At 38.2% G+C, this 15,904-nt stretch overlaps 1 protein-coding gene across 4 annotated transcripts in view; it reads left to right on the top strand.

Annotated features, from left to right (window-relative positions):
- NAALADL2 (N-acetylated alpha-linked acidic dipeptidase like 2) overlaps positions 1-15,904 on the top strand; it is a 1,658,577-nt gene that overhangs the window by 1,579,219 nt on the left and 63,454 nt on the right. For all 4 annotated transcript variants that reach the window (XM_088839027.1, XM_088839030.1, XM_088839024.1 and 1 more), the window contains one exon: positions 3,986-4,184. In XM_088839027.1, coding sequence (XP_088695153.1) covers positions 3,986-4,184 — 199 coding nt within the window. The remainder of the gene's footprint in view (positions 1-3,985; positions 4,185-15,904) is intronic.

The raw sequence follows: 15,904 nt of genomic DNA, 5'->3' as shown, positions 1-15,904 counted from the left end.
TCCTACTACTCTGCCATCTCGATCACTTCCTAATTCTTTTACCCTTTATATTACCTCTTTCCTTGTTCTTCAGAGGTTTGGGATGCCAGCCCATAGAAAGAAAAACTAGCTCCAGATTTATAAGCACTGCAAAATAAAATTGGGAATCCTTATGAAAGTATATATGGGGAGAAGTGTGATACTGTAGCAGGGAGGGGAGGCATGAGCTGGGGGAAGTGATAAGAAATAATGTCTATGAGAATAAAATCATTAGCAAAGCTGTTTAAGTATTTTTTGCATGCCTTGAGCAAATGAGTTGGTACTAATTTGTATTTAGTTTGTGAACTCTGATAATACCAATAGTAACTTGTGTTTATATAGTGACTTAAATACTTAAAAAGTAAAATGACCGTTTCCCCAAGGAAGCTGGAGAACATCAATATTAAGTAATCTGTTCATGTCCACATTGATAGTAACTAAATAAACCAGGCTTTTATATTTTCTTTATACCAAGTCTTGGTTTTCAGATGCCATGTATTATGCGAAACTTCAAGATAATTGTATCTATCCTTACAGAAATCTCTAGCTTCCAGTTCATTTTGTTTGGTCAAATGGATTATTAAACCTGAACTGTTAAGAACCTCAATTAGTTCTCTGGCATTCACTGTGCCTTAAATGAAGTTTTTTTTATAGTCTTAGTTTTGGGGGTAGTTATCAGTAGAATTTTAATTCTATTTAGTTTAATTTAACCTATATTTACCCTAAAATAGCTTTTTAATTTTTGTTCCCTTTTTATGCAACTATTATTGATATTTAGTAAGAAAGTAAAAGAAATAGCACTTGTTGATGTTCATCATGCACTAAATATCTTTCTGAATGATTTTGTAGACATAATTTAATATAATACTGTATCTCAAATAAGACATTATCTTATAATTCAATATAAACTCAACAAGATTTTTAATAAATGACTGCCATATATCAGGTATTATGCTAGGGTACAGAAATACAAAGAGAGAAAACATATTTGCTATTTGTGTGGGGTTCTTTTGAGTCAAGGAAAAGAGAGACAATGAAGGTAAAGCTAAAATATTGCAGATGCCATGATCACAGTATATAATTCATACATTCATTCATTATGGTTTGTCAGGCACAGTTTTAAGTGCTGGGAAATGACACCTAATGACAGTGAATGAGACAGATAAAAATGTCTTCCCTTACAGAGCTGGCATTCTAGTATTCATCCTAAGGATCCCATAGGATGGGATCACAATCATCCCATCCTATGATCACATGGGATCATAGAAATGGCTATTAGGAATCTTTGGAACATCAGTTATATATCAAAATGATTGAGTGAACCTCTAGGAGTAAAACTGCTTTTCAATCTGTAACCTCATATCCTTGAAGTAATGCACAGGTATGCTATGGTGGCAGATTTCCACTATCAGGGTCCTTTCTGAAACCAACCAGTTCCTAAAGCTGTCAATTTTCTCCACCTGCACCATCATGAAAGATAAATTCATTTAAGGCCAAATAAGGTAGAATGGTACAATTTGTCTCACTTGATTCAGTGGTAATGTCTTCAATTCTGTGGTGTGTGTTAGATCAGAAGAGATTTTTCTTTCTTAAATGGAAGACTCTTAAGGATGTCGAACTAGTTTTCTCTGTTGTTCAGTCTTTCAGTTCTAGTATAATCCAAATGTGCCTTTATCCTTCTTTTTCTTTCCTTGTGCCAAAAGATATCACCTATAGCTTTTCCATGTTAATAAGATAATTTAATAATTTAAGAGAAACCATATCTTCATAAATTATTAATATTGTCTCTTATGAGGCTGAATATTCTCAATGAGCAAAAATATCTCTGCTTGCATCCTCAAGTTTTGTTATGAAATCAAACAAGATTACTAATAAATGTGGAATACACATTGAAAATATCAATTGCCAAAACCCTGTAAATTCCTATAATTGATTTTATTCATATTGTTAATTTCAGTGAACAGAGAGCTACAAAAACAGAGCTTTCTTTGTAGCCTTCATTAAAACTACTTTTTTCTTTACATAGTTGTCATTTTTTATTATATTTTTTATTAGATGTTTTTCTAAAAATATTGAGTCTACTTTAGTCAGTAAACAATTACTGAGTGGCAGAACTATGCAGGGCTATAATGAAACTGACATATAAAATCATTCAGATCAAATGAAGGTGAGAGGAAATAAAGATCACTATATTAAAGGCTGGTATTAATAATTCTGTGACAGACATATTTTATACTACAGTTATGATTCTAATCTACTTTTCATTTTCTTAGCACATAACCTCTCCACAGTGCTTCTTAAACATTAAGATATAAGGAATAGTCTGAATAGCATGTTGAAATCGTGATTCCTGGGCCCTAGAGAAATTCAGAAGGTCTAGGAATCTGCACTTTTACAAAACCCAGGTGTCTTGGAAGCTGGTGATCCTTATCCTTAGACTTCACTTGGAGAAAGAGTCCCTTTGCAGCCTTTCCTTTTGCAGAGGCTTTCCCAGGTAAAAGTTCCATGAGGTCTCTTTTCAGTCTTCCACCTACTTATCTCAATGCCATGCTCTCAGGATTGTCAGTTGAGATTTAGCAGGTTCATTTCAGTATGTTGATTTGAAATAATCCTCTGTAGTGCAGTGCTAACCTTGTTGGAGTCAGTTGTAGCTAGGCTGAGAATGGGTGAGGCAATAGTCAGTGGTGTCAAAGACTGCCTCTAATGGTGGGGTTATCTGGAAGATGACGGAAGGACCCCCACGGCATGATAAAAAAATGCTTTTTAAACAAGTTTTAGCACCAGCTAGGAACTGCCTACCTGTAGGGGAGTACTGTAAAAGTATTAATTATTTAACTCTCATTGAAAAAAAAATCTATAAAGCAAGTACTACTATATGTTCATTTCACATGAGAACATTGAGGAAAAATAACCCAGCATCACAAAGCTATTATACTATGTGGTAGAGCAAGGATTTGAACTCAAGTGTTCTGATTCTAGGATTTGGCAGCATAATTACTATACGATGCATCCCTTCTCTTAGTCAAAGGAACATTCTTTGATCCTTTTGCTACCGCCATTCGGATCAGAATGACTTCCAGTAAGTTACACAAACAGATGGAAAAACAAACAAACAAAAATCATCTCAAAAGGAAAACAATACAAACATTATATAGGATAGTTTTTAGTGTATTTTCAGATCAAAGGTGTATTTCAGCTTCGAATTACAGGAATACTCTAGTAAAGCAAAAAGACCCCAGTAAACACACAACAACATAGGTAGCATATTCTCAGAAGAGAATATAATTCCTTTTACAGTTTTTTTTTTTTTCCTTGAAACACAGGATATTCCATTAATAGCATGAATTTTTGAGTCAGAAATATCAGGCTTCTAATTCTTACCTGGCACTTACTTGCTTGATGATCTATGGCAGTTTGCTTACCTTAACTCTCAGCTTCTATGAAATGAACATGCCAATACTAGGTTTGGTGAATATTAAATGAGATAATTGTGTGAAGTGTCTTGTATCAAATGGCTTGACAGTGTTGAAAATGTTGCATTCTTTCAACAATCAGTTTCTATTTACTGGTGATATTATTTTATCAGCAGTGGGTTTCCTTGGTGGCTCAAATGGTAAAGAATCTGCTTACAATGCAGGAGACCTGGGTTTGATCCCTAGGCTGGGAAAATCCCCTGGAGAAGGAAATGGCAACCCACTCCAGTTCTCTTGCCTGGAGAATCCTATGAACAGAGGAGCCTGGTGGGCTACAGTTCATAAGTTCCCAAAGAGGCAGACACAACTGAGTGACTAACACACAGTAGTAATAAATTTAATACTCTTAGTAGAATGTATTAGAATATTTTTGGTGGAAAGATTTTAAAAGTTGAATTGATGGTGAATCTTCCTTTTGACTTCATGATTATAAAATGTTTATATTGTGCCTTTGAGATGCTCTGATCTATGATTGGCCTACTTATCTTTACCAGGTTATCAAACCAACACCCCTCAACTGCTAGCCCTGGCCTCACGCCTGCGGGAGAGTGCTGAACTCTTTCAGTCAGATGAGATGCGTCCTGCTAATGACCCCAAGGAAAGAGCTCCCATCCGTGTGCGGATGCTGAATGACATTCTCCAGGACATGGAGAAGAGCTTCATAGTGCAGCATGCACCCCCAGGGTTTTACAGGTAGGAAGTGCTCAAATTTGGTATTTTCATGCCGATCAATGAAATATTTGTGTTTAACTTTCAGAATATGATATGTACCTTCTGTGAACATAAGACTGGTTTTTTTTTTGTTGTTGTTGTTTTTTAATGTGAAGTAGTTATTTTATCTACAATTTGAGGCTCATTCTCCTCCCCTCAAAGCAAAGTTCAACTGCATACATGGTGAATAAAGAAAACTAAAGTTTTCTTTATATCTTTATAAAGATATAATTTATATCTTTATATTCTTTATATCTGTAGATATTGATATTATTTGTAGATATGGATATTATCTATATCTATGATACTAGTTGGGCTTCCCAGATGACACTAGTGATAAAGAACCTGCCTGCCAATGCAGGAGACATAAGTGACAAGGGTTTGATCCCTAGGTTGAGAAGATTCGCTGGAGAGAGAATGGCTGCTCACTTCAGTATTCTTGCCTGGAGCCTGGCGGGCTACAGTCCATGGGGTCGCAAAGAGTCGGACATGATTGAAGTGCCTTAACTGAGCACAGCACATGATACTAGTTAGCTATATCATCTAAAAAATGACTAAGAATTTTTACATTTAATTCAATGTGAATCAAATGTGATATAGCTACTGAAGAACTAAATGTGCTGTAGGTGTTAGTGGGAGAAATACTGAATCAGTAGATAAGCCTATGTTTTTATCCTAGTAAGTCTATGTTTACAACTTTGTGTTTAATTCTAGAAACTATTTGCACTTTAAGATGGAATTAAATATGTTTAATAACTGACTCAATGGCATGAACTTGTGCAAAGTCCCAGAGATAGTGGAGGACAAAGGAGCTTGGCGTGCTACACCCCATGGGGTTGCAAAGAGTTGGACATGACTTAGTGACTGAACAACAGCAGCAAAATATTCAGGGGAGAGAAGAATTTATCGGAAGGTTGCAACAACCAGGTTATGAGACATAATTGGTTAGAGGGCCACAATAGAGTGATTTCTGAAAATATTTTCACAATTTTAACAAATGTTTTAATAAAACATTGTCATATTCAATTTAATCTCTTAGAGGATCACACAAGCACATAGTTGTTTTTCTGGTTCTCAGAAACAGTAGAAATGAAACAAAGAGGGCAAGTAGAGGTTCAAAAATAAAATGTTTTAGTTTTTTTATTAAATTATATACCAATTGTTCAAATTGGTAACATTCATTGACTACTTAATATGTCTTGGATACTATGCACCCCATGTTCATTGCAGTCTTGTTTACAATAGCCAAAACATGGAAGCCACCTAAATATCTTTTGACAGAGTAATAGAAAAAGAAGATTTGGTCCATATGTACAATAGAATATTTCTTAGCCATTAACAAGAATGAAATAATTCCATGCATTAATTACTTTAATCCTGGCAAAAGGGTCAATGGATCAGATATTGTTAGGGTCTCCATTTTACAGATGAGGAAACTGGGCTCAAAGATGCTAAATGTCATTGCAAAATGACTTGCCAAAATAGTAAAGCAGACTTCAGAGAGTATCCTGTCTCTCACTTTACTAACAAAATGTTTTTTTTTTTAATTTTACTTTATATTGGAGAATAGTTGATTAACAAAGTGTCAGTTTCAGGTGTACATCAAATTGATTCAAACATATTTCAGTCACATCTTTTCCAAACTCTTTCCCACTTAGGTTGCTAGAGAGTATTGAGCATCATGACCTAGGTTATACAGTTTGTTTTGTAAATAAGTTAATTTGTATCATTTTTTTTTAGATTCCACATTTAAGTGATATCATAGATATATGTCTTTGTCTGACATTTCAGTGAGTATGATAATCTCCAGGTACATCCATGTTGCTACAAATGGCATTATTTCATTCTTGTTAATGGCTAAGAAATATTTTATTGTACGTATGGACCAAATCTTCTTTTTCTATTACTCTGTCAAAGGATATTTAGGTGGCTTCCATGTCTTGGCTATTGTAAACAAGACTGCAATGAACATGGGGTGCAAGTATCCTTTCAAATCATGGTTTCTTCCAGATATATATGTTCAGGAGTGGGACTGCTGGATCATATGCTGGATCTATTTTTAGTTTCTTAAGGAAACTTCATATGGTTCTCTAGAGTGTCTGAACCAATTTTCATTGCCACCAAGAGTGCAGGAGGGTTCCCTTTCCTCCACATCTTCTCCAGCATTGACTGTTTTTAGTTGTTTTGATGATGGCCATTCTGATCCGTGCGAGGTGATACCTCATTGTAGTTTTGATCTGCAGATCTCATTATAGTTTCAATTTGTGGATAAATTGAAAAAGCCTTGCAACCCTGGAATCCCACTCGATCATGGAGTGTAACAATTTTAACATATTGTTGGATTCAGTTTGCTAGTATTTTGTTGAGGATTTTTACATGTATATTCATCAGTGATATTAACCTGTACTCTTCTGTGGCATCTTTGTCTGTTTTTGGTATCAGAGTGATGGTGGCCTCACAGAATGTGTTTGGAAGTGTTCCTTCCTCTGCAATATTTTGAAATACTTCAGAAAAATAGGTGTTAGCTTCAGAAGGATAAGTGCTAACTCTCCTCTAAGTGTTTGGCAGGACTTACCTGTGAAGCCCTCTGATCCTGGACTTTTCTCAGGCCGTTTTTTTCTTATAGTGTCCCCTGAATTCTATTATGATAGCTTCTTTACAAATGTTTATTCCTGAATTTTCTCCTTGAAAAACACTAGTTATGAGTATAAAAACATACATTTATACCAAGTTCAGTTGTGGGACTTTTGGTTTTGAGCTATTGTTGTTGTTCAGTCACTGCAAGCTGTGTCACTCTCTACAGCCCCACGGACTGCAGTATCAGGCCTCCCTGTCCTTCACCATCTCCCAGAGTTTGCCTAAGTTCACATCCATTGAATCGGTGACGCCATCCAACCGTCTCATCCTCAATCACCTGTTCTCTTTCTGCCTTCAACCTTTCCAAGCATCAGGGTCTTTTCCAATGAGTCAGCTCTTCACATCAGGTAGCCAAAGTATTGGAACTTCAGCTTTAGCATCAATCATTCCAATGAATATTCAGGGTTGAGTTCCTTTAGGATTGACTGGTTTGATCTCCTTGCAGTCTAAGGGACTCTCAAGAATCTTCTCCAGCACAAGAGTTTGAAGGTATCAATTCTTTGGTGCTCTGCCTTCCTTATGGTTGAACTCTCACATCTGTACATGACTACTGGAAAGACCATGGCCTTGGCTATATGGACCTTTGTTGGCACAGTGATTTTTTTTTTTTTTTTGCTTTTTAATATACTGTCTAGGTTTGTCATAGCTTTTCTTCCAAGGAGCAGGTGTCTTTTAATTTCATGGTTGTAGTCACTTCTACAGTGATTTTAAAGCCCAAAAGAGGAAATATGTTACTGCTTCCACCTTTTCCCTTTCTATTTTCCATGAAGTGATGGGGCTAGATGCCATGATCTTAGTTGTTTTTTTTTTAATACTGAGTTTTAAGCCAATGTTTTCACTCATCTTTTACCCTCATTGAGGGGCTCCTAGTTCCCCTTTGTTTTTTGCCATTAAACTGGTATCATTTGCATATCTGAGGTTGTTGATATTTCTCCCAGCAATCTTGATTCCAAATTGTAACTCATCCAGCCTGGCATTTCCTGTGATGTGCTCCTATAAGTTCAATAAACAGGATGACAATAAACAGCCTTGTCATACTCCTTTCTCAATTTTAAACCAATCAGTTGTTCCAAATAAGGTTCTAGCTGTTGCTTCTTGACCCATATACAGGATTCTCAGGAGACAGGTAAGACGGTCTGTTATCCCCATCTTTTTGAGCTATACATTATAAATTTAGAATCAGTGACTCTTTGCTTGTAATAAAATGCTAGCAAGTCGATCTTTAAAATTTTTGGCATCTTGAAATTGAAAATGGACTAATCGTTTCTACCTGGACCTCAAGGGAAAAAGCAGAAGCGCTGGTGCTTGTTTCAGGTTTTTCACAGTACAGTATATACTCCAGTGTACACTCCAGTACTCATCTGGTGTACAGTCCAAGTACACATATGGAGCACATCTGTATCACCTGTACATTGCATACAGTCCCATGTACAGGAGTGTACATCCAGTGTACATTGTGTACAGTCCAGTGTACAGTTCATGCACATCCAATATATATTGTATACAGTCAGTGTGTAGCCAGTGTACATTGTGCATTCTAGTGTACATTCCAGTGTACAGTCCAGTAAAGACTCCCATGCACATCTGTACAGTCCAAGTGCACAGTTGGACACAGCTGGAACACATCTGTAGAATCAGATATACAGGCCAAGTGCACAGCAGGAAAATAGCTGGAAAAGATCTGGAGTATAGCTGGACACATTTGGAGAATGATATTCAGGCCAAAAGCATAGCTGGGACACATGTGGGCACATCTGGCGTACAGTCCACCATATGTCCAGTGTACAGTTCAATGTATGCCACTGTACAGTGCTATATACTCCAGTGTATGTCCAGTGTACACAGTGCAGTGTAATGCACAGTGTACACTCCAGTATACATCCAATGTATATTCCACTTATGTCCAATGTACAGTGCAATGTATGTCCAGTATATGTCCAGTGTCTGTCTCTTCTCCAGGTCCATAAAATCCTATGAATGGCTTTTAGAGTCATTCTTAGAAGAAATGGCAAAAAAAACAGATAATCAATAGATTCAAGGAAGGAAGGATAAAAGGAATAAAATTTAAGTAAACTGAAAACTGGATTGCTTAACACTGAATTCAGGTCCGTGATGTGCCAGAGCTCTCTTGTTTTGGCCCACACAAGCAACATTAAAAACATCAGGAATTTTGCCAGCTGATTGTCAAGCCCTTTGTAGCTTGAAATTAGCAAGCACTACACATCAGGACTTTTGGTTATCAGGAAGTCTATATTCAAGTGGACAACTGACATCCCTGATTATGGTACAGTCAGTCCAAACTCATGTCCATGCAACAGGTGATGCCACTGAAACTCCAGGATGCCAGTGTCTGGCAGTTCATGTCCTAAGTATCTCCCTGGTGTGTTCTTTTTCTCTCATCCTGCCATCTCTATCTTAGTTTCTATCTTGATGGTCTCTGTCCTAGATGACTGCTGTTGCCTCCTGGCCAACTCTACCACTGGAACAATATTATTTTTAAATCTACCATTAGAAGGACTTCCCTGGAAGTCCAGTGGCTAAGATTCCACACTCCCACTGCAGGCGTTCAGGTTCAACTCCTGGTTGGGAAACTAAGATCCTACATGCCTCAATGTGTCTCATGATTTCCTAAAGTTCATCAGGGTGGACTGGGCTCCCCTGGGATGCGTGGAGCCTCTGCGGCTCATTCTGCATCTTGTTCCCGGGTAGCAGGAGCAGAAGCTGTCGCTGGGCCATCAGGTCACCATGAGCACAAGTGGGGAGGCTCTTTAATCTACTCTTTGCCTCTCAGTTGCCATGAACAGAGAGCAGTGATACTGTAATGTGTGCTTCCTGATTTCTGAGGCCTCAGAACCATATCCAGTTTTTCCTGCCTGATCCTCTCAGAGGTTCTTCAGGATTGTTGTAGACTGAGGTCCCAAAATCTGTCTGTGCTGTAGTGGAGTTCCTTATACCTCTAGGAACTCCACTAGCTTCCCACAGTAACTAGAAGAGAAAACTGGCAATATAAGATCTCTACCTTCAAGGAGTTTCATTCAAGAGGTACAATATGTAAATCATAATAAATTTCCAGAATACTTATGCAAAGTACTCAATGAATGCTACAGGTAAGGTGTGCTGTTGGGATTCACAGAAGAGAGAAATTACCTTGTGGCAGTCAGAAACTTTACAGAGGAATGGAAAAATTCATCTGGTTTTCAGGGAATTGTAGGATACCCAATACATCTGGGAGTGCTACAGACTGAATGTTTGTGTCCTCCCAAAATTTGTATGTTGAGACCTAATGATAATGTTTGGAGATGGGATCTCTAGGAGATAATTGGGTCATTAGGACCTTCATAAGTGGGATTAGTACCCTTACAAAAGAAACCTCCTTCACCCATACTGCTATGTGAAGACAGAGTCATCTATAGTTCACCAAGAAACCCCCAACCAGACATGGAATCTGCCGGCACCTTGATCTTGGACTTCTCAGCCTCCAGCACTGTGGGGAATAATATTTGTGGTGTTTATAACTCACTCAGTATATAGTGTTCTGTTGTAGAAGTCCAAACTAACTAACAAAGGGGGCATTACCAGGGAAGGGTAGAGTGAATAAAGAGACACAAAGGAGAAGTTTGTGTGGTGTGCTGGGGAGTGAAGCACAGAAAGTAGAGCCTTCTGAATTGTTATTGGGTTCATGATTATGGAAAGGTAGGAAGGAACCAAGTGATACATTTCCATGCATGCTCTGTTGAGAGCTTTGGACTTTATATTTTTACACAAAAGACATTATTAACAAAACTGTGTTATCTGGTCTTCAAAATAGGGTGCCCTGGAGCTGGGAAGTCAGGGAAACAGGATTTAAGAAACGCATGAAATGGTGAGAATATGGTTTGGTATGTTGTTGTCAGGAATGAAAAGCAAATCCAATTAGGGAGATGGTTTTAAGGAAGAATGGGAAAATTTAACCAACGAGTGGCTGTGGGAGTTTTATTTTAGGGTTCACATGGAGCTAGGCAGATGAACCAGGGTTGAGTAGTAGAGTCTCCTCTCTGCCCTTTTCCCCAGCCAGCTAGTTAAGACACTCAATATCTTTGCTCTCCATGTAACTGTATGGAAATCTGTTAAGAAAAGTAACTTCCAAATTCCTTTTCCTCTAAAAATCTGATTTAATGCACATTCACTGCATTAACCCTCCCAAACTCTACAGTCGAGAGGAATCCTACTAATCTTGAGGAAGAGGTATAAGAAAGAGCACAATGATAGACTGTAGTGGTGTAATGAAAAGGTGCTAGGAGCTCCAGAGGTACTGAGATTGGTAGGCAGTAGGGCGTAGACACAATGATGTATATGATCAGGGACTACCTAAGGAAAGTGTGCTGAAGACTACAAAACACTGCAAAATATTACTACTATCAAAATTCAGCAATTCAAGATCTAACTTGTTGCCCTGAGTAGGGAGGAGATTATGTATTTTCTTAAGAATTCTGAATGTTCTCTCTCCCTCCTTCTTTTATTATAGTTCTCATATGGACTGCTTTCCTGCTCCAGGGAACTGGCATATCTGCAGATGATATATTGTGTCCTCTGTGTTTTGTTGTTGGATTCCTTTTAGCTCCCTATAGTTATCAGCAAAGGTGGACTAAGCAGTATGATCCAGTAATCTTTTCATTCTCCAATAAAATATATATTTATTAAAAATAGAACAGTTTTAGGTTTAGAGGAAAATTGAGCAGAAAGGACAGAGTTCTCATACAGTCCTTCATAGGCTCAAACAGTTCCCTCAGCTCCCAACACATAGTTCCCTGTTATTAACATCTCATAGCAGTGTAGTACATTTGTTACAGTTGATGAGCCAATGTTGATGTATTATTAACTAAAGTTCAGAGTTTATATCAGGGTTCATTTTTGTTTATTCTTTACATCCTATGGATTTTGACAAATGTTTAATGGCACACAGCCACCATTTCAGTATCTTACAGAATAGTTTCTTTGCCCTAAAAACATCTGTGTTCCACCTATCCCTCCCTCCACCTCTGGCAATCACTGATCTTTTTACTGTCTCCAAGTCATATAGTTTGAATCATACAGCATGTAACCTTCTCATTTAGGCCTCATCACTAAGCAATATGAATTTGTTTCTTCCATATTAATTTCTGTTTATCACTGAACAATATTCCATTGCACAGATGTACTAATTTGTTTATCCATACACCAACTGGAGGACATTTTAGTTGCTTTCAAATTTTCACAACTATGAACTAAGCTGCAATGTACATCTGTGGGCAGGTTCTTGTGCAGATGTACATTTTCAACTCATTTGGGTAAATACCAAGAAGCACAACTGCTGGATCATATGATAAGCTTATGTATAGTTTTGCAAGAAACTGCCAAACTGCCTTCCAAACTGGCTGTACCATTTTGCATTCCCACTAGCAATAAGGAAGACTTTTGGTTGCTCCACTTCCTCATTAGCATTTTCTGTTGTCAGTATTGTGAAGTTCATTCATTTTAAGAGATGAATAATGTTATCCCATTGTTTTCAACTGAAATTCTCTATGATGTTGAGCATCATTTTATATATTTACTATCTGTATACCTTCTTTGGTGAGGTGTTTGTTCATATCTTTTCCCTATCTTTTGAGTTATATGTTTCCTTACAGTTGAGTTTTTAAGATTTCTTTTTATATTTTAGATGGCAAAACTTTATCAGGTATGAATGCTGCAACTATTTTTTTTAAGAGTGACTGTTGTAGAGCAGAAGTTTTAAATTTTAATGAAATCTAATGTATCAATTTTTTTTCATCGATTATTCTTTTGGTATTATATTTAACAGCCCATCATCAAACCCAGGGTCAGACCTACATATTTCTCCTATGTTGTCTTCTAGGTATTTTATAGTTTGGTGTTTTATATTTAGGTCACTGATCCATTTCCAATTAAATTTTGTGAAATGAATAAGATCACTGTCTAAATTCATTATTTTTGCATGTGGATATCTTGTGCCAGCACTATTTGTAGAAAAAAAACTATTCTTTCCTATTGAATTGCCTTTCTTCTTTTTCCGTACAATTTTGGATTATCTCTTGGGTAAAGACATAGGAGTGAAATTGCTAATCCTGTGATGAAACAGGAAGGCTCCAGAGGGGTGAAATTCCCTTCCCCAAGTTGCAATAATATCATAGTAATTTTCCTTTGACAAAATCTTGCACCCTGACAAAGTTTTTTGTCTGGAGATTGGGGTTTTTTGATAGAGAAGATTCTGGAGGATTTCCTGCCACAACCATCAGGGGATTTTTCTCAGCTTCTTACATTATTTAGAATACCTCTACTGGAGATGGAGACAAGATGATGGAGTAGAAAGACAAGAGCTCACCTCATTTTTATGGAAACAGGAGAATCACTAACTGCTGAACAACCACCAGGAAAATAAAGGTTGGAACCTACCAAAAAAGATATCCTATATCCAACGACAAGCAACCATAACAAGTTGGTGGAAAGGAATAACTGCAATAGAATCAAATCTCATACTCACCAGGTGGGTGATGAATGAACTGGAAAATAACTATACCACAGAAGTTCTCTCACAGAAGTGAAAGAACTGAGCTCCATGTCAGGATCCATAGCTTAGGGTTCTGGCAATGGGAAAAGAAGCCCCCAGAGAATTTGGCTTTGAAGACCAGTGGTATTTGATCACAGGAATGCCACAGGACTGGGGGAAACAGACACTCCACTTTTGGACGGTCCACAAAAAGTCTCATGCACATAAGGATCCAGGAAAAAAGAAGTAACCTCATAAGAGCATGGGCCAGACCTACGTGCTAGTACTGGAGAATCTCCTGCAGAGGCACAGGGTGTTAAATCTCACCAACTTTGCATTATAGGGGTCCCAAAGGAGAAAGGACCTGAGAAAATATTTGAAGAGATTATAACTGAAAAGTCCCCAGCATGGGATAAGAAATAGTCAACTAAATCCAGGAAGCACAGAGTCCCAGGCAGGATAAATACAAGAAAGAACATGCCTAGATGCACAGTAATCAAGTTGACAAAAACTAAAGGCAGGGCTACTGCCTCAGCCCCCATGGGACTGACCAACATCCAACAGCTGGTCAACAAGGATCAGTAGTGGGACAACCAGGGCACCGGGCATGTCATCCAGCTATGTGGAATGGCTAAAGGTCATGTCCCTGCTAGTTAGGACCTGGCAAAATGTAGTACACTGGAGAAGGGAATGGCAAACCAAATCAGTATTCTTGCCTTGAGAACCCCATGTACAGTATGAAAAGGCAAAAAGATATAACACTGAAAGAAGAACCCCACCCCCCCACCACCCAGGTCGGTAGGTGTCTGATATGCTATGGAGGAAGAGCAGAGAAATAGCTTCAGAAAGAATGAAGAGGCTGAGCCAAAGCAGAAAGGATGCCCACTTGTGATATGTCTAGTGGTGAAAGTGCAGTTTGATACTGTAAAGAACAATACTGTATAGGAACCTGGAATGTTAGGTCCATGAATCAAATTAAATTGGATGTGGTCAAACAGGAGATAGCAAGAGTGAACATTGATATTTTAGGAATCAGTAAACTAAAATGGACAGGAATGGGTGAGTTTAATTCAGAAGACCATTATATCCACTACTGTGGGAAAGAATCCCTTAGAAGAAATGGAGTAGCCCTCGTAGTCAACAAGTCTGAAATACAGTACTTGGGTGCAATCTGAAAAATGACAGAATGATCTCTGTTCATTTCCAAGGCAAACCACTCAATATCACAGTAATCCAAGTCTATGCCCCAACCACTAATGCCTAATAAGCTATAGTTGAATGATTCCATAAAGACTTACAAGACCTCCTAGAATTAACACCAAAATAAATATGTCTTTTTCATTATAGGGAATTGAAATACAAAAGGGACTCAAGAGATACCTAGAGTAACAGGAAATTTTGACCTTGGAGTACAAAATGAAGCAGGGCAAAGGCTAACAGATTTTTGCCAAAAGAGTGCACTGGTCATAGCAATCATCCTCTTCCAACAACACAAGAGAAGACTCTACACATGGATGTCACCAGATGGTCAATATCAGAGTCAGAATGATTACATGCTTTGCAGCTAAGGATGAAGAAGCTCTCTAAAGTTAGCAAAAACAAGACTTGGAGCTGACTCACATCATCTGCTCCTTATTGCAAAATTCAGGCTCAAATTGAAGAAAGTAGGGAAAACCACTAGGCCATCAGGTATGCCCTGAATCAAATACCATATGATTATACAGTAGAAGTTACAAATTGATTCAAAGGACTAGATCTGGTAGACAGAGTGCCTGAAGAACTATGGACAGAGGTACATACCATTGTACAGTTCAGTTCAGTTTAGTCGCTAAGTCGTGTCTGACTCTTTGCGACCCCATGAACCACAGCATGCCAGGCCTCCCTGTCCATCACCAACTCCCAGAGTTCACTCAAACTCATGTCCATCGAGCTAGTGATGCCATCCAACCATCTTATTCTCTGTCGTCCCCGTCTCCTCCCACCCCCAATCCCTCCTAACATCAGACTCTTTTCCAGTGAGTCAACTCGACGCATGAGGTGGCCAAAGTATTGGAGTTTCAGCTTTAGCAGCAGTCCTTCCAATGAACACCCAGGATTGATCTCCTTTAGAATGGACTGGTTGGATTTCCTTGCAGTCCAAGGGACTCTCAAGAGTCTTCTCCAGCACCACAGTTAAAAAGTATCAATTCTTCAGCGATCAGCTTTCTTCACAGTCCAACTCTCACATCCTTACATGACCACGGGAAAACCCATAGCCTTGACTAGACGGACCTTGGTTGGCAAAGTAATGTCTCTGCTTTTTAATACACTATCTAGGCTGGTCATAACTTTCCTTCCAAGGATTAAACGTCTTTTAATTTCATGGCTGCAATCAGCATCTGCAGTGATTTTGGAGCCCCCAAAAATAAAGTTTGACACTATTTCCAATGTTTCCCCATCTATTTCCCATGAAATGATGGGACCAGATGCCATGATCTTCGTTTTCTGAATGTTGAGCTTCAAGTCAAACTTTTCACTCTCCTCTTTCACTTTCATCAAGAGG

This window comes from Moschus berezovskii, chromosome 1 (genome assembly GCF_049115385.1).
Source record: "Moschus berezovskii isolate FMDL1 chromosome 1, NW_MosBer_1.0, whole genome shotgun sequence".
Classification (NCBI taxonomy): Eukaryota; Metazoa; Chordata; class Mammalia; order Artiodactyla; family Moschidae; genus Moschus; species Moschus berezovskii.
The sequence above is the reverse complement of the archived record's forward strand: the minus strand, read 5'-3'. Positions and strand labels throughout refer to the sequence as shown.